The following is a 24,706-nucleotide window of genomic DNA, read 5'->3' on the forward strand; positions in this document are numbered from 1 at the left end:
CTCTCCAGTAATTCCAACCAAAGTTCAGGGACTGAGCCTCTGGGTCACCTGCCCATCCCAGAACTCTAGTCACTATGGCCAGGGGGATAGACTAGGCTCCTTGGAGAGGTGAGGGCTACCTGTCCCCACAAACTGTGATGACAGAGTGGGGGAAAGGTGCAACCCCCCCAAAAAAACATCAGGGTGCTCTCACCAGAAGCAGGGGTGTGTGTAGCTGCGGGACAGGCACACAGAGCAGGTAACTGTCATGAGTAGCTTCTGGCCTTGTAGTTCCTGAGGCTGGTAAGATGCCTTGAAGCCCATGGTGGTTTCCAGGCCCCTAGATCACTGCACTTGGAGATGCCAGGTCATGCCTTTGAGGCTTTCCCTCTGCCACAAGAATCCAAGTGTGAAAACCAGCCCCACACATTACAGGAGATGGAAAAGCTGACCCCGGGGGCCCCAAAGGGTGGGGCGTTCCGGTAAGCGAGCCAAGAAGTGGAGAAGTTCTGTGTCCAGCGGCAGCAGCTGCTTGTATGAGAAAATCCCATTATCAAAGCATCTTTGAACTTCTCTTGGCATTTGCATGACTAATGTTCGATCTAGTGAAATCCGTGCTTGGGAAATGGAAAAGGGAAGCGGGGGGTGGGCACTGCTGCTACGACAGGGCTCTCTCTTTGGCAACAGTCTGTGGAGGGAGGAGACTCATGGTGAGGACTGAACCACAGAGGAACTGCTGTGGCCGCATGAAAATAGCACTCCCCTGCCCCCTCCGCAGCCCTTGGAGGTGGGAGCCGTGGGCCCCCGGGTCTTGAAGGAGGCTTTTGGCCCGGGAGGATACCCAGCAGTTGAGCTGTGCTGGGCGGTGCTCAGGAAGCTGCCGCAGCGAGCAGGTGAGAGGAAAGCTGACTGCCTAAGAGGTCTAGAGCCAGATGTTCAGGTTCAGCCCTCCCTCAGTGTCATGTCTTGTTAATGGTGCGACCTTGGGCTCGTCACCCTGAGAAAGCCTCAGGGCCACCTGGGGTCCAGTCCCAACAAGCGCCGCCACTCGGGAGCTGTAAATGCTTGCCCACCCCTGGGCACGTGGCTGTTTGAACCTCAGTTTCCTCTCCTGCCTGTTCCCTGCCGGGCAATTGCCAAGAAACCATCACCGACTCGCTCTCTGCTGCCCCTTCTTGACCCACTCTGGAAAACCCAGCTAGCAAATGGCCCACGCAGCGGGGCGGAGGTTGCCTTGGCTGGGGCGCGTCCTTTCTGGGTGGCCCCTGCCATCTGCAGGGCTGGGTGGGGCCCCCTTGCAGCCTCGCCCATGTGGGGGTCCCCCTGGGTACCCACAGGAGCCCAGGAGCTGGAGGGCATTTGGGGTGGGGTCGAAGTAAGATCTGCAGCGTCGTTGGGAATCTTCACGAGCTGCTGGTGGCTCAGCCCTCCCTGGGGGTGGGGGAGAGAGGGCATGGGGCTGTGAGCAGCTCTGGTTTGCTGTTTCAGGGATTTCTGAGACCACGCTGTATACCCGACAGCAAAGCAGAATTAGCCATGTTATTTGAAGTTATTTACACAAAGAGACTTACATGATCTATGTCCAGTGTGATCATTTGATCATGTGTCCTCATTGGGCAAGATGTATTTTATTTGTTTTAAAAGCCTGTGTATATTTTCTGTGTATCCAAGAAGAATCATTTGAAGATGATTTTGAAATAGTCACAGAATCTACTTTAAAATATTTAACAGGATGGTAAATATTCCTCCTTAATCACGTGTCAGAGCTTCTCTATGATCTCCAAAAGTCCTACGGTTAGTCTCTCCGTGGAAATAGACTTGAGTCAGGGTCACTGGGAGCCAACCAAGACCTGCTCAGTGGTAGCCTGTTACCAGGGTTTCTTAGCCTCGGCGCTATTGGCATTTGGGGATGAAGCGTTCTTTGTTGTGGGCCTGGGGGTCCTGTTCATTGTAGGATGTGTAGCAGCATCCCTGCCTCTACTCACTAGATGCCCCCCGCCCAGATGTCCACGTCCCCGTTCCTGGAACCTGTGTGTATGTTAGGTCACGTGGTCAGGGGGACTCGAGGTTGCAGGTGGAATTAAGATTGCAAATCAGGGCTTCCCTGGTGGCACAGTGGTTGAGAGTCTGCCTGCCGATGCAGGGGACGCGGGTTCGTGCCCCGGTCCGGGAGGATCCCACGTGCTGCTGAGCGGCTGGGCCTGTGAGCCATGGCCGCTGAGCCTGCGTGTCCGGAGCCTGTGCTCCGCAACGGCAGATGCCACAACAGTGAGAGGCCTGCGTAATGCAAAAAAAAAAAAAAAAAAAAAGATTGCAAATCAGCTGACTTGGAGGTGAGGAGAGTAGCTTGGATTATCCAGGTGGGCCTAATATAATCACAAGGGTCCTTATCAATGGAGGAGGGAGACAGAAGAGAGAAAACCAGAGAGATGGCAGCGTGACAGAGACTCGACCCACCATTGCTGGCTTTGAAGATGGAGGAAGGGGCCAGGAGCTAAGGAATGCAGGTGGATTCTGGAAGCTAAAAATCAAGACGGGGAAGCAGATTCTTCCCTGGAGCCTCCACAGGAACATGGCCCGCAGACAGCTTGATTTCAGTGCAGTGAGACCCATTTCTGAAATATAGAACTCTGAGAAATCTGTGTTGTCTTAAGCTACTAAGTTTGCGGTCACTGCGGTATCGCTGGCCTGGGGGCAGCAATAGGGAACTGCTACACCTGCCCATCTCTCCCACCCCCATTGTGACCACCAGTAAAGGATTCCAGGCATTGGCAGATGTCCCCCTGTGGGGCCAGATGGCCCCTGATGCAGAAACACTGGCTACGGGGACCACCATGCCGTTTCCCTAGAAACTGGGAAAGAGTCTCTGTGTGATGAGGCCAGGAGTGGGTGCCCCCAGCACGGTTGGCTGTACACCCAGCATGGAAAAGGGAGCGGGGGTAGGGGCCACAGCTGCTCCCCCCAGCCCCTCCCTGAGGCTCCAGAGTGTGCTTTTGCATATTTGAACGATACTAGAAAAGAAGCTGAACTATCTTCAACTGCACCATAAAAGAGACTATAAAGACTCAATAAATGTCAGAGTCCTCGGCAAGGAGGGCCAGCACGCCGGGCGCCCCTGGCACTGTTTGTGGGTGTCGTGGGCAGGAAGGAGAGGCCGGGGAGCTCAGCCCGTGCTGGGGGCCCCCAAGCGTGGGCTCTGGGCTAAACATACAGCGCCCGGGTTTCTTCGTGCCACAACCCCGATGCTGTAATTCTGTTTGTTTTGCCGACTATGAAATCCATATGGTTCTGATTTCTTCGTTGTGATCCGTCATCTCTGTGTGGCTTCGGAGCCAGAATCCATGCGAAGCGGCTTTGAAGTTGTTGTTCTGGGGTAAGCAGGGCATGGTGCTTTTCCAGGGTTTGGTTCGAGCGGTGCTCTAGGAGTTGAGAGTTGGGAGGGGGGCGGCTAGGTCAGGAGGGAGGAGCGTTTGCAGAGCCTGCCAGGGATTTGTGCAGCCCAGGGCTGCTCCCTGGTCCTCAGCTGAGGTCACAGTGACCCTTCCTTCCAGGCGTCTCAGCTGAAACAGCAGTGAGTCCATGTCAATTGCCGCCTCGGGCGTGGTCAGACAGAGCTGTGGCCCCTGGCTCCTCGGGGGTTCGGGGCAACTGCTGGCCTGGGGGCAGAGGAAAGGCAGAGGCAGGGAGAGAAGAAAAAAGAGGGAGAAGTCAGTGAGCAAGGGGGGATATGGAGAAAGACATCACCTGTCTCCATGCTTTTCATATTAAAGGGCCAGACCGTTCGGTGATGGGCTGGCCTTAGCTGGGTCTAATGGGTGTATGGAGGCCGGTGGTCCCCAAATTTCAGCCTGCACTGGAATCACTCACCCGGAGGGCTTATTAAAACAGATTGCGGGGCCCCACCCCCAGAGTTTCTGATTTAGGAGGGCTGGGGTGAGGCCCCAAAGTTTGTACTTTCAAACAAATTCCCGGCTGATGCTGGTGGTCCTGATGGTCCAAGGTTGAGAACTGTTCGTCTAGAGCAAGAAGAAGATCTTTGTAATTAAAAGTGGGACCAATAACTAATAGTTCTCAGGACTTTACAGTTTATTGGTGAGGACCCCACTTTTTTCATTGAAGTGTAGTTGATTTACAATATTATATTAGTTTGGGGTGTACAACACAGTGATTCAGTATTTTTATAGATTATATTCCATTTAAAGTTATTACAAAATAATGGCTATACTTCTCTGTGCTGTACAGTATATCCTTCTTGCTTGTGAGGACCCAACTTTTTTTTTTTTTTTTTTTTTTTGCGGTACGCGGGCCTCTCACTGCTGTGGCCTCTCCCGTTGCGGAACACAGGCTCTGGACGCGCAGGCGCAGTGGCCGCGGCTCACGGGCCCAGCCGCTCCGCGGCACGTGGGATCTTCCCGGACCGGGTGTCCCCTGCATCGGCAGGCGGACTCTTAACCACTGCACCACCAGGGAAGCCCAGGACCCAACTTTTGATCTGAATAATACTATGAGGAGATAGTATCATCATTTGTGATTTGTTTTTTTTTTTTTTTTTTTTTTTTTTACTTTTTCAAGGCGAAAATAGCATTTATTTTAATTTTGGTCAGATAGTAAAATTGACCTTTTTGGGTGTGCAGTTCTATGAATTTTACACATATTATATTTTTATTTTTATCTGCCAAGATGCTCTCCAGAGTGGCTGTACCCTTTTGCATTCCCACCAGCAACGGATGAGGTTTCCAGTTGCTCTGCAACCTCACCAGCACTTGGTATTGTCCATCTTTTAAATTTTAGTCACCCTAGGTCATGTCTGGTTTTGAAACGTGTAAACAAATCTCAGAAAGGCTCAGAGGGTTGTCTAAGGCCCCCCGGGCTCTTGGTGGCTCCTTGAATAACTAAAAATAAGGGAGCATACTTGACGGCTATGTACATTCTGGGTGATGGCTGTGCTGAACAGGAATGAGAGAGGCTTATTCCACGTGGCAGACTAGGAACCAGTAGCTTCTGCGTGAGGTTGAGGACTGCAGCAACATCAGGACGTATGTGGCAGGGTTAAGGCATATGCCCAGGGACTAGGGAAACAAGGAAAGTGAGAAAAAAAAAAAAAAGGAAGCGAAAACAGAGGTGGGAGGCACTAGGCTACTTCTCCATCCCTTGTCCCTCCTTATTTTTGTTTTTATTGGAGCATAGTTGATTTACAGTGTTGTGTTAGTTTCAGGTGTACAGCAAAGTGAATCAGTTATACATACACATACATCCACTCTTTTTTAGATTCTTTTCCCACCTAGGCCACTGCAGAGTATTGAGTAGAGTTCCCTGGGCTCTACAGTAGGTCCTTATTAGTTATCTATTGTATATATAGTAGTATGCTCCCTTATTTTTAAATTGAGGCTCGGAGAGGGAAAGCAGCCTGCCAGTGTCACTCAGCTCACTGGTGCCTCTTGACTCTTTGCCTGTGGCCAACAGTTGGCAGAAACCCCCTTTGTTTGCAGAAGCATCCTTGGGAGTAACACCGGGGCCGCAGGCTGCTTCTCCTTGGTGCTCGAGGAGTAGAGCTTTTGCAAACTGATAACACCTGGTCAGGGTCATCGTACTCCTTCAGTGTCTTGGCCTCAGGTCTGTTCTGGGTAAGGAGCTGGCTTCAGGAAGGAGCTTGTGCAGGGGGCCATGGCCACAGCTGAAAGCAGAGCGGGTGACTTAACAGGGAGGAGGTTCATGGAGGACCAGGCCCACCTACCCTCGCGGGGGAAACCGCACGGCTGTGCTGGAAGGCTGTGGACATGCTTACCCGATTGCAGAGTACTTCTTTCGTTTTGAATATCATTTGTTTGGTTGCCACAGCAACGTGAAGTCTCTATTTTAATGCTAACCTGCGTGGCTGCAACTTTCTATATATAAGTGCTGCTTTGCACAGTGAATTAGCTGATGCCACGGGGGAAGCAGCAGATGTGGAGAGGGTGGCAGAAAGTGACCAGTGGGTCAGCTTTGCAAGAGGAGGGACTGCGGGGCCGAGGTGAGTGGGCACCCGGGACGTTGCCGCTGATACATAGGGCAGGTTGCTCGAAGCTCATTGGAGCAGGGTGAGAGCGGGAAGGGTAGCCTCACACCTGCGAGCAGGAGGGAGGGAGGGAAGAAGCCCTGCTTCGCTGGCCCCCTGCTGGGCCGGAGGGTGATTCTTCTGCTTCCCCACGGGTCACCTTTCCTCACTCCTTCAGTGCGTCTGGGCCGCCTGGGGACCCGAGGTTCCGGAAAGAGGAGCAAGCCACCGGCCAGGGTGGTGTCTGAAGTGAGCTGAGTGCGGAGTGAGTTTTCCTTGTTTCCTTTGACTTGGTTCCCCGGTCTGGATCTTCGCCTCCTCTGTTTTGCCTTTTCTTCCTTCCCAGGTGTGGCTCCCGGTTGGGGCCCGATGGCTCCACATGGTGCAGATAGAATATTCAGGAGAAGCCTGGAAGGACCTTGGGAGTTGGCTGGTTCAGCTCCCTGGGCTCTAGATGAGGGAGAAGCCCAGAGAGGTACACGCCCTGCCAGATGTCACACAGCCAGCCAGAGAGAGAGCGGGACGGGAACCAGGTCCCCCGGGGGACTTCTGACTCGGGCCCCTGTGGCTCGTGCAGGCACTTGTGTGGTGGGGTCAGGACAGCTGTGGGTGTCCACACCAGACTTACGGGGGCTGCAGAGAGGGTGGCCCACTCGGGGGTGCTCCTTTCTTGCGTCACAAGTTGGAGGGCGTGTAAGGAACACAGGATTATGTAACAGGATCAGAAGCCGTGAAGGCATCTGGAAAGAGCATGGAAGTTAAGAGTCTGGAAAACGGATTCATGTGGATTCAGCCGCCTCCCGTGTGACAACTGTGTCCACTTCACTGAGGCTCAGTTTCCCCACGAAGTCCGGGAATCTCTTCCCCAGCGCTGTGGTGGAGGGTCAGCGTCACGGCCGGTGTGAAACTGTCAGCAGCGGTATTTGGGTCCTGATGGGGGTGTGAAGCACCTGAGGGCAGAGCAGTTTGCAAACCATAAGCATCCATGCAGCTCGTTCCCCAGTGACAGGGAGAGGCGGCTGCCAGCAACAGAGGGCTTCTCTGGAGATTGGGTCTTGGGTGTGCCTTGAAATGCACTACAGTTTTCTCATCATTTAGAAAAGCCTCAGCCGGGCTCCCTCTTCTATAATATCAAACATTCGACAGATATTTTAAGTGCATTGGCTCCAAAGACTTCGAACCAGTGTTTTTTTTTTTTTTTTCCCTTCTTTGATGTGCCACGTGACTTGCTGGATCTTAGTTCCCCAACCGGGGATCAAACTCGGGCTCATAGCAGTGAAAGCGCGGAGTCCTAACCACTGGACGGCCAGGGAATTCCTGACCCTGGTCTTTTTTTTTTTTTTTTTTTTTTAATTTTTATTGGAGTATAGTTGCTTTACGATGCTGTGTTAGCTTCTGCTGTACAGCAAAGTGCCGACCCTGTTCTTGAAAAGAGGAAATTTGTACAGTTGGAATCTAGGGCCTGTGAGTGGTGTACACAGTCTGTGGGGCTGGAAGATTGGAGATTGGGAGCGCTCACCCCTGCCTGGGCGGGCCAAGGAAAGCGCAAAGCAAAGGAATCTCTTGCAGGAATTTATGATGGAGAGTGGGGGGAGGGGTATAAAGGCAGGAGTTTTAAAAGCGGATATCGATCGGGACCAGGTAAAGTGGTGTTTCTTCTCAAAGCAGGAGTCCCCAGCCACAACGTGTCTATAATCCGTATTAAGCAGCATGGAAAATAGAGTGGGAAGACAGCAGAGTGCATTGCACGTGGTAAAGCATGTGTTGCTATGTGAAACTTTTGCTTTGCACGTATATTGGGTTGTGAAGTAAAATGTGCTTTTTACCGTGGGTCAGACTTTCAAAACCAAAAAAATGACACCTGGCCTTAGAGTGGTGACCCAGTGAGCCTGAAACCTCCTGTGGATGGCTGGGGATTTCCTTTCCAAGAAAAAGCTGGAAGGAGAAAGGAAGGGTTCTCAGTGGGGGGAGAGCCAGAAGCTGGTGTGATGCAGCTCAGACAGGGACACGCAGGCTGGCTGGGAAGCGTGAGGTCTGGGGACCAGAGGGGGCATCCCCTTCTCCCAGGGCCTGTGATTCTTGCGGCCACTGCCTGCTCCCCCCAGCACCCTCCCCAGCGGTCCCAACACACACACTCCCCTGCCCTGGAGCCCTGCACTGCTCCGATGAGGGATGGACCCAGCCGTCCTCCCCCCAGGCCCTGTGCTCCAAGGGTGCTGGCTTCTAGCTGCCCAGCGCCGGCGATCCCGTGGGGATCTCTCTGCTTACTGCGGCAGCTGTGTCATCTCCCCTTGACACCCCATGGATGCGCGTCTGTCCTCCGAGGCTGCTGTGCCCGATCCCCTTTCTCCTTGGTTCCCGCTCTGTGCACGGCTTTGCCTCTGACCGCCTTCTCTGCCTCCCGGCCCAGCCGGTGGTGCATGCCTCACTCCTTAAGCTATATCAGCTTCCTCACTGCCGCCTCCCCTTCCAAACCTTCTCACCAGCTGTGGAGGCACCACTCTTCCATAGACAGAGTAGGACAGACTCTCCAGGGTCCCTTCTGGCCCCCAAACCTTGTCCTATGCTTCCCTTCCAGGGAAGGTTGGACCCAGGCTGGGGCGCTCAGCTCCGGGGTGAGACGGAGTTGGACACACATTGGCAGCCCTTGGAAGGTGTGTACTGATGCCCGGGAGCTGGTATTCAGCTCACCCGCCAGGAGATGTTGGCAGTAAGAGGTCTTAGCAAGAGGATGGTTAATAGAGGGCTAAAGGACTGATTATCCTTTTAGTCTAGGACGGTGGTATTCAATTCTTTAACACGAGGGCGCCCTCTCTTCACATGACAGCGTCTGCAGGTCCCCAGCAATTCACACCAGGAGCTGTACGCTGGGGGCCACTGGGGAAAATCAAGTGCAAAACTGCAGCGGGGTGTGGTGGTGGTTTTGTTCTCGTTTTTGCCCATAGTTTCATTGAAAACTTTTTGAGTTGGTTGCCAACCTCTAAAAATGAGCAGATTTCACATTAAAAATTCAGATTTCCAGCCTCCCTTGCAAAAATGAGTAGCTTTGGTGACGCTGAGCCCGCTGTCCTGCCCGGCAGCGGTGCGCTGATGATGAATGGCGGGCTTTCCGTTTGCTGCAGACCCCACCCGTCAGCAGCACGGAGAGCAAGGATGGAACAGTTGCCAATATTCGCAGGATTTGTGATGTTTTTCCTACGGTTAGGAAATATGAAATAGACCCGGTGCCCACGTCTGTGAAAAGAGGGAAAGTGAGAGGGCTGCAGTTTTCAAGAAGATGTTAAAGAATCTCTTTCTGAAAGTGAATTTGTTGGTCTCCTAAAAATGAGTTTTTAAGGAATAGCGGTAGATTTAGAACAGGTGCTGTGTTTTTTGTTTGTTCGTTTTTGCCTTGAAATCAGTGGTTCTCAAAGTGTGATGCCTTGAACCAGCAGCATTGATGACATTTCCCCCCCCCACCCCACCCCCCACCCCCACCCCCCGGCCCATTTCGTTCGCTTGTGATTTGGGGGCCCCTGAGGGCATTTCGGGATGTAAGACCCCCTTCCCAGTGAAACATAGATTAACACGCGGGCTGTGCTTCTGCCTCTACCTTCTTGCCTCTCTCTCCTCCTCTCCTCTCACCTTGGGGCCCCGGTGACCCTGGGAAAGTAAGAAACCTGCTTTCTTAGTGGGCTGACAGTCCTACTGGGAGACTGAAGGAATTCCACTGATTCAACACATGCTTGTTGGGTATGTTTCCTGTGTCTGGGCACAGGTTTGGGTAGGACACTGTTCATGTTCTCAGGACGCTCAGGTGAGTGGGGTGTGAGGACCACTCATCACTGGCCCCCCACCAAGAGCAGCTGTGGAGGTAATGAGTGGATCCGACCAGGGGGAGGGAAGGTAGGGCTGGTGGGGTAGGGGGCTGCATCTCCCGGGGAGACAGCAAGAAGAGAGGAGGAGCCTGGCCCACCAGACAGAGCAAGACGGACCCCCATCTCGGCTGGAGCACTGAACCCAGGCTGAGCCTTGATTCATGGAGGAACGCGGGGATGGCCTTTGGGTCCGGGGCAAAAGCCTCAGCCTTGGAGACGGGACACCAGGTTCAAACCAGTTCTGTCTTGTGGGTGGTGAGACCTTGGTTTATTCGATTATAAAATAAAAATGATTTGATTATAAAATGAATACTTCTCTCCCAGGATTCTTGTAAAGGTCAAATAAGCTACAACAGATACAGGTTACTGGCCCACAATAGACAGAATGCACTTCAGCAAGGAAGAACCACGGAAAGGATTAGGACTCATGGTGAAGTTCAGACAGTGGGAATCGACTTTGGTGGGGAAAAGAAATCTTGGCCTTTGTCCTCCTGATTATCCCACCTGTCTCATTTTTAGGAGCTTGAAGTCGGGGTTGGGAGAGTTCTCTTGGGGTGTCCTTGCTGGTGGCCACAATTCCAATGAAGTCACGTGCGGGCTGCCCTAGGAAGGTTGCCAGGCTTTGCATCGGTTGGTCCATGGCTGCTGTGCACAGCTGCGTCTGTTTCTCGGCCTGGTTTGCAGGGGGTCACCAGCTTCCCAGCAGCCCCGGTGGACGTGGCTGTTCTCCGGCCCCTTCCGTTGGTCCCCGAAACCCCAGTCTTGCCCACAGAGTGGCCTGATTCCAAGTCACATGCTGTTCCTCTTTCTCCGGTCTGTGTCAGGAAGGTCAGAAGGTGTCACTCGGAGAGGTTAGCCCGCAGGCCGTGCAGCATGAGGGACTCCGCCTCGGGGGCCTCAGCTGATGAGTTTCCTAAACGTTGCTCCGTGATTTAATGGAGATGGGACGGTATGAAGCACAGCTAATACTCACGGATTTCTTCCATCATTTCGGCCCTCGTATTTAGTCTTTGCAAGAATTTTGTGCAGTGGCTGGCGGTATTTCCATTTTTACATGTGGACAAGAAAAAGAGGTCCAAAGTGGCGAAGTGACTTGCCTGAGATTATATGGCTGGTAAGAGGTAGAACCTATACCTGAACTTCCTCTGCCCTGGCTGAAGGGTAGAAGCTGGGTTTGGAGGCATGCAAAGGGATGTCTGTGGGCATTCGAGTGGCTAGTGGGGCTTGCCTCTTCTGTTTCTAATCCCCGCCCACACCCCTACGCATCGTGCATACCTTATTTTGGGAGCCCCTGCTGCAGAGCAGAGGCTGTGGTTCCTCGAAGCCTCTGGAATCTTCCAGGCCCCCTTGTTGGAATGGCGCTTTGCATTTCAATGAGTGGAAAAAAAATAAGCAGAAGAGGATTTGCCAAAAGAGAAAATCAAGTGCGTTTATGACTCCTCTTTGTGTGCACAGATGTTTCCTCCCTGGGTCACCCCCACCCCCCTTCGCGGGGACTCACTGGCCACAAACAGATGGGAAGTGGCTCATGGTTGAGCTGAGAGCCAGACTTATTGGCAAAGGTCGCCTTGCACAGAGCCTTGTGGGGGTCAGCCTGGGGAGGGGTCCTAAGTGGGGCTTGGTTTCTGCCATGCCATCTGGCCAGAGCTACTTCTCCAGCCATGATGGCAACATCAGCACCAAGGTTTAGGGCCAAAGAGCGAGGAGAAGAAGACTCTGCATTAGGACTGGGAGACTTGGTGTCCAACCAACCCCCGTCTGTCTCTGAGCCTCGGTTTCCCCATCTGTAAAATGGCAACATGGGATCAAGTGATCTCTACGGTCCCTTCCATCCCTAATTTTTGTGTCAGCGCTGCATTGGTTAAGTTCTTTACTGTTGATCATTTTGTCTTAATTCAATTCGTTTTCCTGAAAATAAAGCACCCCCCCCCCCAGTCTCCCTGCCGTTTGAAAGATAATACAATGAACCTTAATCTGATAAACAGTGTTCAATTTAGGGGATGGCAAGTGAAATGGGATATGTCGAGGGGGATTTTATTAGCAAATATTATCTAAATATTTCACATAAGGCCATATTCATGTATTAGCTCATAATGGAATCCAAGTTAAAGATTTTTTTTTTTTAAAGAATGCACTAAAATGAATATGCTCATTATAGGAAACTTGGAAAATACAGAAAAGCAGAAAACAGAAAAAATATTTAGCATGCTTGTCTTTTCTTTTTCTGGTGCATATTTGTCTACATAATTGGGATCATATGGTATATTTAGAATTGTACTGATTCAGGGGAAGGACAGTGTTTACAAATACATTTTTAAAATAAAGAAAAATTAAATTTTTCATTTTTAAATTAAAAAAGGACTCAAACTTTTAAACGTGATAAAAGAAATACAATTATGGGCTTCCCTGGTAGCGCAGTGGTTGAGAGTCCGCCTGCCGATGCAGGGGACCCGGGTTCGTGCCCCGGTCCGGGAAGATCCCACGTGCAGCGGAGCGGCTGGGCCCGTGAGCCATGGCCGCTGCGCCTGCGCGTCCAGAGCCTGTGCTCCGCAACGGGAGAGGCCACGACAGTGAGAGTCCCGCGTACCGGAAAAAAAAAAAAAAAAAAAAAAAAAGAAATACAATTACGACAGCCAGAGGAATTCCACAGTACAAAGATAACTTTTGTTAACATTTTCGTGTGTTTCCTTCGTGGTTGGCTTGGGGCGGGGAGAGCATTATTTTCCATAGTTGAGATCATGCTGCGCACTCTCGTTTCTAAAACAGGAACCACTCTTAGAAGATGATATAAAAGAGGGTTTAGAAGATGATATAAAAGAGGGTTTAGAAGATGATATAAAAGAGGGTTTTGATGGCAGAAAGCATTGGCTACTGGGTGGTTGATTAGTCTTTCCTGTTTTGAGGGGATGGGGGGGAAGACTTGGTTCATTCAATATGAGTTTTAAATACACAGAAAATCATCACTCAAGTTCTTTGGCAGAGAAAGTGGCTGCTATGATGTTCTGCATAGTGCAGCATTGCTCGGGTGGACAAAGGAAACAAAGACTTTTTGTTCGGTGACTCTCCCAGCACAGAATCCACAAAGCTTGAACAGTCCCTCCATGGTCGGCATGTTCTTGGACAGAAAAGGAAGCAGCAGTTACAAGTGCGCCCCACACATGGCTGGAGGCTTCGTCTGTACTGGCCTTAGATGTTGCAGGAGAAACATGTGTCCTGGTTCCAGGATGGGAGGGGGGCAGCAGAGGAGGACCAAGGGAAACACTCGGCACCTAACCCTAACCCCAGGCAGTACAGTTTGCTGAATTCTGAGTTGGGGGAGTGCACTAAGCAGTGCATTTATATGGTTACTTCCCCAGCATCATCTCCCTAATTTTGATTTCTCTCTCAGTGTTTGAACAGTAAGTGGGTGGTCTCTTCACTTACATGCCTACAAGAACCTTCCTGTTTCTGTCATGTCAAATAGTAATATGACTTGGCTGGATATGTATGTCTTGGATGTCAACCTTTTTGGACAGAAACTCATGTTAGCAGCTCAGCCTGTTCCATCGTTCAACAAATGTTTATAGACACCCACAGGGATGAACAAGATGATGGCCATACCCCTGAAGCTTTGACCTCAGTGGCATTTGTCTTCTAGCACTTTCAGATGGCGATGCCGAGTCCTGATGAGCTGTGAGCAAAACAAAGTCCCCGCCTCACAGAGCTTTTATTCTAGTGGGAAGTGTTCTCTAGCTGTTAGTAGGAGTAGAGGAAAAGTCTGAGGAAGGAGTGATTTCCTAGATGACTGTTCTCTTTGCCTGTTGGTGTGCATGATTTTTTATTATGTGTTATTATTTTTGTCATTAATTGTTGATTTTAGTGTATTTGATCTGGTCTTTTCTAATGGAATACTACTTAAACCTACATTGATTCGTTATTTCCTTGCTTTTTTTAGTTTGCAATTTGGGGAGATACTTTTAAGTTTACTCTGTACTTTACTGATTTAACTTTTAATATTTTCATTTATCCACAACTGTTAATGTGGCTTTAAATGAGCAATTTTCATATAATACTGACCTTATCTATTTTCTTCTTTATATCAGCCTTTCTCTTTTGCCTGGTTTTTTTCCATTACGAATTTTCTGTTCCTCTCTCTAAGAGGTCACAACTTCTTACATTCTAGCAGTTTCCTGACATTTTAAATTATATTCTGAATTACTTTCTGAGATGTGCTCTTCCTTTGAGCCTTTAGGATGGTGTTTCCTCACTCATTTCCCATGTGTTCTGCCCCCCAGGCCCCTCCGCACCGGCTTTTCAAACTCATTCTTAACAAGGCAGGATCTATGTAGACACTGCATTATACGCAAAGAGTATAGGTCATCTGTCACTGGCTTTGGCACTCTGTGCACTTGGGGGAAGGTTGAGTCCTTTTCACATTTGCTCACCTGTAGGTTCGGTGGTACATACATCTCCCAGTCCTGTTCTTGTTTTCAAATTGACTGTCACCTGGTGCATCGTTCTTTTACTGCCTGGCTCGCTGGTATTCCGAATGGGTGGAGTGCGTGAGAAATCACAGTTCTCCTGGCTCCATCCCCACGCACTGCTGCCAGGACATTCTCCAGACTTGACCTGTGGGATCCATACCTCTCTGAATGACTAACACCCCTCGCCAGGCCCTGCACCCACCTGCACTGCCCGCTGGCTTGTTTTCCAGGAATCGCTGTGCGGAAATGGGTGGGAGGGAGGGAGGGGCAGATCTCAGGCTGCTTCTGAGCCACAGGGGCTGGCTGTTTAGTGCTCGGGTGGGTGCAGATCCTGTATCTCACATCGGGGTCTGAGAAGGGCGAAGGTGCCAAGTGCATCTCAAATTAGACACAGTGAGCAGTGAAGGTGTGAAGTGCTGTTTTCACAATTAGTCTCCATTTTGTAAAATTGTCTCCGTTTACTCCACTGGCCTTAAAGGTTCTGGAGGGTTTTTCCCTCAGATTCTGATTGTCCACTATTTTTGCTTTTTTTGTAGCGTGGTTTTTGTCTTTTCCTCTTAGTGCCACTTTCACCAGGATTTGACGGAGGTGTCCACAGGGCTACCGTCCGGTGCCCCTTTCCATGAGAAGTCCCTCTGCAGCTCTTTAACTGTCCTCTTGGTCCTCCCCCTGGTGATTCAGGCCCACACTGGGGACCTCATTCCTGCAGTTGTGGGTATGTGGTCAGTAACAAATTCAAGTTTGGTTTTCTGGGATTGAAAAAAGAACCTCGTAAACCATTGCCTGAATGCTGCCTGATAGTTTTACACATAGCTTGAGACCGTGTTTCTCCAAGTGGGCTGAGTCTACAACTGAGGATATGCGAGATGATCTTAGATCACGTGGAGATAGCAGTTTTTAAGTTCCATTTATTTTCGTGTGTAAGAAAAAAAAAAAAACAAACCCAACCCAATCAAATCCATGGTTTCATAGATATTACTGCTTAGGGCCAGGCTTAATTCAAGTTCCATGTAAGTCAGTTAAAAAACAAGTAAATCATAGTGTAGCTGATGCATGACAGTGGGAAAGTTCTGATAGCAGAACGTGAGTGACTGAGGTCTGGGAGACGCTGAGGAGGGGACCCCGTAGGTCTGGCACGGGGCCTGTAAGGAACCTTTTGAAACCAGGTGCCATTTCTGATACGTCCACTTGATCTTGGGACTCTTTTATGATGGGGACACATAGAAATCTTATGAGGGGCCTTGGACCCCACCGCATTGAGTGCAAGAAACTGGCTGCCAGTCACTTCCCAGGGGCCATCGCTTGGCCTGGTGGGCCAGATCCGGCCACCACCTCCATAGAGCCCCGTCCCTTTCTTACTTTCTTCTGAACGGGCATCCCTCTGAATGGCTTCCCTGTGCCTCTTCACACTCACCAGCGCCTTGTGTGCCTGGGTTCAGATTTCCACGCCCACCTTACTTCCATATTCCTTTCTGAGATTAGCGGGGGTGGGGGTGGGGGACCTCCTCTCTGTAGTCAGTAAGCATTTTCTTCATTATCTCGTGTGGACACTGTATCTTCTGAGGAACTGCCCCTGCCTGTCCCAACGGAAAGGGCTCTGCCCTCCTCGGGACTCTGAAAGCTCTCATTGTCTACCTACTTATCAGTCAGCATTCCTGACGGACTCCTCTGTTTGGTTATCCCTGTTTTTTTTTTTCCTACACTTGTGTTTGTCTGTGCCTTATCTTCCAAATTGAAGTCAAGTCTTATATATGAGACTTGCCTATATCTTCCACAGCATTCAGGAAAGCGGTCGTTAGGAACTTGATTCGTTCTGAACTTGATTAGTTATTAGTTGCTGATCGATTGCATAGCCAAGGGGCTGCGTATCAGGGGGTGGGGCTGTCTTTGAGACCCTGTACCCTGGCGGTGGCACACGGGCTGGTGAATAATTCCTCCCTTCATTCCTCTGAAGCATTGAGAAGAAGTGAGTCATCGCCATCCCCAGATGTTCTTTCTTAATTATCATTATAAGACAACACAGTTTGTCTAACGGAGGATGAGGTCCCACAGCAAACGTGGTCTATTTTGGGTTGACAGTTTTCAACTCAACTCAAACAAAGAATAATCACAGGAGGGTTGGTTGTATCTGACTCCATTCAACTCGGGAAAATGAAGCTTTAGTGGAAATGATTGCCAGTCTTTTTGCTTTTGGATCATGGGTTTCCTTATGTCTTTTGTTTGTCCATGTGGCCCCATAGTTAGAAACATACCTGTTTTCAGAGACAAAAAAGGAGGTGAACAATTTGTGCTTTTCCCCAGCCAACTGTAATGATAGAGGACTATCAGTAAAGCAGAACAGAAGTGAATTCTGGATTAGAACACTAGGATTACCCCAGACAGTAAACCCATTGGCATGTATATGCGAGTCTTAACACGCCCAGAAATGTTAACTTGGGTGAATCCTAAAGAATAAAACCTCTGCAGTACTGGTTTATTTTGCTTTAGTTCAGGTCAGCGCAGATCAGCCTCCTGGATTGTAATGGCCCAGAAAGGCCCCTTGCCATTGGCTGGAGGCCTTACAGAGAACCACCATGATGGTGATTTCTGTGTTGCCTACAGCAGGGCATTATTGTCTGTGGTTGTATCTACTCGTCTGTGTGCTGCAGGGTCAGAGTGGTGTCAAGGCTGAATGGCCTGAAAACCGTCCCCTTTGCTGTTATTAAAAACAAGAAGTCGGGCTTCCCTGGTGGCGCAGTGGTTGAGAGTCCGCCTGCCGGTGCAGGGGACGCAGGTTCGTGCCCCGGTCCGGGAGGATCCCACATGTTGCGGAGCGGCTGGGCCCGTGAGCCATGGCCGTTGAGCCTGCGTGTCCGGAGGCTGTGCTCTGCAACGGGAGAGGCCCACGTACCGCAAAAAAAAAAAAACCCAACAAAAACAAAAAAACAAGAAGTCATGGACTGTGAAAGCTTCCATCGCCATTTTAATTCCACAAAACCAGAGGGCCTGAAGACGAGGGTCTTGGCTGTCTAGATGCAGATGAAGTTTTGTTCGCATCTTCTCCTGGGTGGGAGCCCATTTCCAGGAGCAGAGAAGGACCTTGCTGTGTATTCCAGGGCATGGCTGGTCCCACAGTTCAGGGTGTGAGCTTGCACCTGGCATCCCTTCCCACACCAGGGAGAAGATAACCCAGCAGCCGCTGGAGGACTCCCGCCTCTGGATACGTACGGTGCTCACTTCTTCTCTTAGTGGCTGGTTTGGGGCCATTTTACAACTGTAGATTTAAGCGTATGTATAGACTACATTTTTTAAATCCATTCATCCATCACTGGACACTTGGGTTGTTTCCACCTTTTGGTTACTGTGAATGATGCTGCTGTGAACAGGAGTGTACAAATATCTGTTTGAGTCCTTGCTTTTGATTTTCTTGGGTATATACCCAGAAGTGGGATTGCTGGATTGTGTGCTAATTCTATGTTTCGTTTTTGGAGGAATTGCCTTACTGTTTTTCATAGCATCTGCACCATTTTACTTTCCCATCAGCAGCACAGAAGGGCTCCAATTTTTCCACATCCTTGTCAATATCTGTTCTTTTCTGTTTTTTGATAGTAACCCTCCTCATAGGTGTGAGGTATTATCTCATTGTGCTTTGAATTTGTATTTCCCTAATAACTAGTGACACATGACATCTTTTCATGTGCTTATTGGCCATTTGTAAATCTTCTTTGGAGAAATGTCACTTTGCCCATTTAAAAATTGGATTGTTTGTTTCTGTTGTTGAATCTAAACTTTTTTGTGTCCCGGGAAACTGCAGCACCTTCCTCTTTCAGCCCCTGCTGATAGTAACACCAACAGTAATAACTCACATCACCCTCGCACTATACTAAGTGTTTACATGGATCGCTTTTTTCCCCTTTAATCCTCACGACAACCTTTTGGGAAAGATAATCTCCGTTTTACACTTGAAGAAACTGAAGCTTAGAGGCCTTGCCCTACGTATCACAGTGGTGAACCAGCAAAGCCCTGACCCTGATCTGACTCTGTCCCTAAATGACAGTACTGATGGCCCGGCCCCCACCCAAGGAGCTGGCATTGAAACCTTCCTAAGTAGACACTTCCCCCATGCGTTTGAGAGAAGTGATAGTTTATAGGAAACCACGCAGTCCTCAGGACCTCTGTTCCTCCAGGACACCATATTTACTTCGATGTAAAGAATCAGTTCCTAAAATCCCCAAGGTTTGCATCTGAAAGCAAACCCAGAAATGCAGGGCCCTTCAAGTGCTAAACCTTCAGCTGCTCCAAAAAGCTTTCTAAGCGGAGGGATAGGATACATTCACCAAGGAGCCAAGTCCTTTGCTGAGACTCATTTCCGTGGAGGCAGTGGTGTTCTCAGGGTCCAGTCCTTTCTTCCCGTGAACCTAACAGCCTCGTGAGCCCCAGGCTGTTTTCATCTGACATGCCCCGCATTGCCTCCTCTTTTCCTGCTGTCTGTTCAGGTTTGGAGGTGACGGGCTGAGTGAAGGCAGGGGACCCTCATCTTGCCCTTTTGGGGGCAGCAGCTTCCCAGCCCTGGATGAGTGCAGCACAGTGGTTCTTTGGGGGAGCATTCTCCATCCTTTTTATGTTGGTTTTTAATCTGGCCTTGGGTTTGCACAGCTGGGGCCGGAGCCGGGGCCAGAGCTGTGACTTTGGGATGGGAAAAAGTTGGCGGAACATTCCCCAGCAGGGCTTGGGCAGGCCCAGGGAGTCCCGCCTAAAATACAGTGGACAAAGGAGCTCTTGTCCACAGGCCTGGGGGTGGAAGGCATCTGGTCAGTGACACAGGCTTGGCCATTGTATGTCGTGACCTCTGCCAACTTTTTTTAGCTGAGGGAGGAGAAAAAGAGAGCGTGCAAAAAAGAAAAAAGAAAGAAAGAAAGAAAGAGAGAAAGAGAAAGAAAGGAAGAGAGAGAGAGAAAGGAAAGAAGAAAGGAAGAGTGAGAGAGAAGGAGGGAAAGAGAGAGAGAGAGAGAGAGAAAGAAAGAAAGAAAAAGCCCCCAGATCCTTTGTATCTGGAAAGTCCAGAAGGCATCGTTGATTTACCCACAGGAGCTGGAGCAGATTTGGAAGGAACTGTGCAATGTAGTGGGTTCTTTGTGAAAGAACAGCGATGAGAAAAGCCACGGAAACATCCTCCGGGGTGCCCAGAGCCCTGACCCTGGGGTAGCTGTTCTCCTGGGCCTCATTTCCCGCACAGGGGCCCGAGGAGAGGAAGCTGGCAGGGGCCTGGCCAGCAGCCCGGGCACTGCAGACAGGACCCACGACTCTGAGTTAGCGGCCCCCAAAGAAGATGAGCCCTCCTCCAATGGTAAGAACCGTTCCGCTTACCTGCCAGCGTGTGTGCAGCTTGCCTTTCTCCACATGCTCCTAAGATGACTTTAGCATTTTAAAGAGGCAGTTCTGAGAACCCTCCGAGACACGGGCTCCCAACTGCTGAGCTTACAAAGTCTGGAGTGTTGGGGGCACCTTTCCCGGGCCCGAGGCAAGAGGAGGGGAGAAGATGTGGGCCGATGTTGCAGAAACCAGGAAGGGGAGAGGGCAAACGATTGAAAAGGGGATGTTTGTGGAGGGAAAGGGTCTTGGGTCCCCCTTGGTTACCTGGGGAAGCAGTTAAGTTCGGTGTGACGGAGAAGCAGAGTTGGTGACGTGGATTTTTCTATGGTGGGGGCTGGAGTCCAGATCTGCCTCTCCCAGTAACTTGTCCCACATCCAAAGCTTGGCCTCTACCCACCCACCTACCTTCTACTCCACGGCCCAGTTCCAGACGGGACACTGGATGGTGATAGCCCGTTAAAGGACACAGTTCCCCAGAAGGTTGTTGAGTATCTGCCCAGTTAATCCAGTATCTGCACTGGGGTTCCAGGCTGGGCTGGATGTTTCTGTCCACTTTGGTTGTGGCAGCTGTGGCCGCCCTAAAGATGATGGATGCTCTCCGGAGACTTAAGAGGAGAATAGCCTTATTTGCCAACCGTCCTGTCTCTGGAAGTTAGACTCCCCGCTTCTTTGGAAAGATGGACCAAGAGGGGTCGGCTAAGACTTCAGTGACCGCTCTGTTGAGGTTCTGGACAGCTGAAGGAGGTCCAGTTTCTGTGGCAAGTCCCGTCTATCTCTGCACAAAACCTTCCTCCAGGACGTCCTGTCCCACTGTCTGGGTCAAACTCAGCCTCTCTGATGGTGGCGTGGCTTCTGATCGAGGCCTGGACCTGTACCAGGAGCAGAGATGGTGCTCAAACTCCCGGAGTATCCTCTGACCAGCCAGGTGACCTGGTTCCCAGCTGGGCTTCTCGAAGAGCCTAATAATGTGCATCTGAATTGCCCAGGGACCTTTCGGACATAGAGCCCGGCTGCAGGGTGGGGCTTGGGACCCTGCGTTTCAAAGCAGCTTGCAGAGGACGCCTGGGCCGCTGGTGCAGGGACCACACTGGGGTGATGGCTATTGTAAAGAAGCCAGACCAGTCAATCCAGTGCTGGCACTCACCGCTGCCCACGACCTGGCTGCAGAGCACTGGCTGTGGATGGCGGCAGGGAGGTTTACGGGGAAGACGGGATCAGCAAGGAGATGAACGCCGAGGTGCATTCGGGGAGCGGGGAGGAGCCCGGGAAAGCTCTTGGCAGAGGCTGAGGTGTACGGGGTGCGGGCCGTGGCGGGGTGCAGCGTGAGGGGTGAGCAGAGGCGCTGTGTGCCAGGAGGTCTGGAACTGTTCTTCCGGAGCCTGCCTTGGGTGCGGGGAGAATTCTAACTTCGGATACAGGGAATCCCAGGACGCCAGGTGGACGTCTGGTTCTTGGCAAAACAGAGAGCAACCGTGTGTGGCTCCGGGAGTGACAGGGAAGGGGCGGACACAGGCCATCAGGACAGAAGAACTCACCAGAACTCCCCATGGTGAGAGGCGGAGGCACTGAGCTCCAAGGTAGCGAGGCAGAAGCCCAGGTGTTTGGAGCCCAGGCAGCGTTCCAGGACCACCTCTGAATCCCATTTCTGCACTTGAACGTGCCTTCTTTCCTCTGACAGAAATGGCACGTCCTTAAAAGAGAGATACTAACATCCAGAATCACTGAGCATTAGGCTATACCGTTCAAACAAAAAATAAACAAACAAACAAAAAGAACCCTGGAGACCATCTGGTCCAACTTCCGTATCCTTGAGATGAGGAAATTCTGTGCCAGCAGAGATGAAGCATGTTGCTCAAGATCTCACAGCAAGACAGCGGCAGGTCTTGAGTCCGTGTTCTCTGCGTGGTGCCCCAGAGCAGTGGTAGATCCGAAACCTCGATGGCCCTGTCCTCGGCTGTCCCGTTGGTCTAAGTTCTATATGCGCCGGGAGCTCAGGCTCCAGAAATGGCAGCTGACTTGGGCCGGTTGGAATCGCAGCCCTTCTGACTCATAGAAACAGTACCAGTCCCTCTTAGCCTTCATCTCCCTCCGGTGCTCATGTTTCAGGGCCAGCTAGGGATCTCTGGGAGCCAGCTCGCAGAGTCAGAAGTCTTGGATTGGAGTCACTGGGAGCCCAGGCTGTTGGCACTGCAGAGTAACTGGAATGCGTCTCCATGGTGAGAAGACTGGCTGCCCCAGGTTTCTTTTGGTGTCTGCAGGCCTGCCAGTAGCATCCGTAAAGCTGGATCGGCTGGATCTCGGCCGGAGACCGGCCGTCGGAGACACCCATCTTTGTGCCCTAATGAGCTCTAGTCTGCCTCCCTTTAAAACGGTACCCACTCCCCACGAGGAAACCTGCTTTTGCTCCCGGAGCAGCTGTGGACAACAGCTGTGACACCGGTCTTTGAAGTTCCTTTCTGGCGGGCAGGCTGCTTTCCATGAGGTACCCAAGCCTCTGACTCCCCCGGGCTAGCAACTTTCAACTCCCTGCCTCACTTCGGAGCTTCCTAAATCCATGTCAGACAGCACAGAGTGCTTGGGAAATTTGGTTATGGGGTTTTCTCCAGAGTCATAACAACTTATGAAAGTGCCAGAAATGGCATAGGCATTTGGGGGTTTTGCATCTTAATACTAAAGAAAGGCCGTGTTTCTTTTTCCCCTCCTAATACCAGGTGTGGGCAAAACTCTCTTATTGCCAGCCTCTTTCCTCTGCAAAGGGAAATTGGACCCGGAATCATCTAGAGGGGTCTTCACCCTACCAGGAGCTCTCCCTAGGGAGAGTGTTTCTGGTGAGGGAGCCTCAAAATGTCCTGCAAAAAGCATCTTCTAGGGCAGGATAATTGATATCATTATAGAGGTAAACTAGTATAGAAAATCTGGGATGCGTTTTTTTGTTTGTTTTTCCTCTCCTAGGTTGTATCTTTTTTTTTTTTTTTTTTTTTTGCGGTACGCGGGCCTCTCACTGTCGTGGCCTCTCCCGTTGCGGAGCACAGGCTCCGGATGCGCAGGCTCAGCGGCCACGGCTCACGGGTCCAGCCGCTCCGCGGCACGTGGGATCCTCCCGGACCGGGACACGAACCCGCGTCCCCTGCATCGGCAGGCGGATTCTCAACCACTGCGCCACCAGGGAAGCCCTGTATCTTGAGATCCTTTACAACTATGGAAATTGTGAAACTTTACCCCAACTCCTTCCTCTCACAAATAGGGACGTTTCAGCCCTAAAGAGGCCCGAGCAGTGCCCAGTAGCGAAATGGAGGAGAGTTCAGTGTTCAAGTCTCCCCATAGTGGTTTGAGGTCTAATGCCCACAATTTTGATACTAGTTTCCTGGTTTGGGCATAAACTTAGTGATCTACAATTTTTATTAATCACTTCACTGGTGTCTTTCCCACCAGTCCTGAGTCTGGAGTGAATGAAGCGGTATCTCTAGACCAAAAGAGTTTCAGACTGCTTCCTCTTTGGACCCCAAAAGAGTTTGGGGGAATCATGCAGAAAAAAAAGGGTAAATGTTTCATGACCGTTTATGTTCCTCGTCAGGAGGTCTCTGCCACCTCTTTACATAGCAGCTGCTTTTGCAGGTTTGCGCTGGTCATTTAAGTGCCTTGAAATTTCCCTTGTGGAAGTTTTGGCTTCTGTTATGAAAGACGTGCCTCAGGTTGTGGAACCCCAGTGGTCTTTTTAATATAAATTTATTTAGTTAGTTAGTTTTGGCTGCGTTGGGTCTTTGTTGCTGCACGCGGGCTTTCTCTAGTTGCAGTGAGCGGGGGCTACTCTTCGTTGCGGTGCACGGGCTTCTCCTTGTCGTGGCTTCTCTTGTTGCGGAGCACAGGCTCTAGGCGCATGGACTTCAGTAGTTGTGGCTTGCCGGCTCAGTAGTTGTGGTGCACGGGCTTAGTTGCTCCGCGGCACGTGAGATCTTCCCAGACCAGGGCTCGAACCCGTGTCCCCTGCATTGGCAGGCGGATTCTTAACCACTGCGCCACCAGGGAAGTCCGCACCCCAGTGTTTGAGGGCTGGCAGCCCTTGGTTTTACAGACAGGAGACAGACATCCAGAGAGGCAAAGAGGACTGCGTAAATCACAGCTCGTTGCCTGGGAACACAGTCTCTCTAAGCCTAGACCCCTGAGCTTTCTGCTGAAGCTGCCGACGTGGAGGTAGGATGTCAGAACAGCCCCTGCTATTTTTATCTGCTAGCGGAGGGGTAGGAGGAAGGGAGCCAACATTCCCAACAGCCCATCAGGAAGCTGAGTCTGAATAAAAATGTCTTTGTTAATCACAAGTGAGCAGAATCACTTGGGTTTTTTTCCTGCTCGGAAGCCAGAAGTTGGAACGGGCTGCCGGGAGCTCACTGCCTTTTCCTTTAAAGCTCCGAAGCATCAGGATCAGACACACCTGAGAAATGGGACGAAAGTTAGGGGCTTTCTTTGGGGTTCCCCAAGCCCCTCCCGACTCCAAGGTGGGGGAAGCAGCTGTGGCGTCCCATCTTACTCCCGGAGCTGTTCTCTGTATTTCAGGCACATCCACGGGAACCCCTTTCCCCCTTTGGCCCTCAACACGGCCACGAGGCCTCTTGAGTACCTGCTCCGAACCTCGTAAACAGCAAGAGTGACTGTGATATTCAGCGGCATGTTGATGCCGTTTGGTCAATGTGGAGATCCTCCCAGGAGATGCTGAAGAGAGGGCATCTCTCAGGTCCCTGTCATGCTGGATGGTGTCACCAGGAAAAGTACCAGCCATCCAGAGTTCCTCGTTCCTTGCACTGTCTCCTCTCAAACCCTGTTCATTGGCCCCTTCTGTCCTGTATCTGTATGACAGGTGCAACAATAATAAAATCCCTTTCCTCCAGGGTTGGGGAAGTGGGGACCCATGCAGGAATGTGTGCTGGGCCCACGTAGAAGCCACTTTCTACCCTCTACTGCTTGGCCCGCAGGCACTTGAAGGCCATGAAGTGGCCTCTGAACCAGGAGGGTTCATGCATCCAACG

General features: G+C 50.9%; 1 protein-coding gene across 7 annotated transcripts in view; it reads left to right on the forward strand.

Annotated features, from left to right (window-relative positions):
* The window catches only part of GAS7 (growth arrest specific 7), a 196,748-nt gene that overhangs the window by 80,379 nt on the left and 91,663 nt on the right, over positions 1–24,706 (forward strand). The window contains exon 1 of one of the 7 annotated variants that reach the window (XM_067022094.1): positions 2,902–3,352. The exons of 2 other annotated variants lie outside the window; for them this stretch is intronic. Coding sequence is in view for 1 of the 5 variants with exons in the window: in XM_067022087.1 (XP_066878188.1) it covers positions 19,642–19,659 (18 nt within the window). In the remaining 4 variants the exon portion in view is untranslated. Of the gene's footprint in view, positions 1–2,901; positions 3,353–5,866; positions 5,990–19,470; positions 19,660–24,706 lie in introns of those variants that run through there. 4 more of the 7 variants (XM_067022091.1, XM_067022093.1, XM_067022089.1 and 1 more) reach the window with 4 other exon arrangements.

This window comes from Kogia breviceps, chromosome 19 (assembly GCF_026419965.1).
Source record: "Kogia breviceps isolate mKogBre1 chromosome 19, mKogBre1 haplotype 1, whole genome shotgun sequence".
NCBI lineage: Eukaryota > Metazoa > Chordata > Mammalia > Artiodactyla > Physeteridae > Kogia > Kogia breviceps.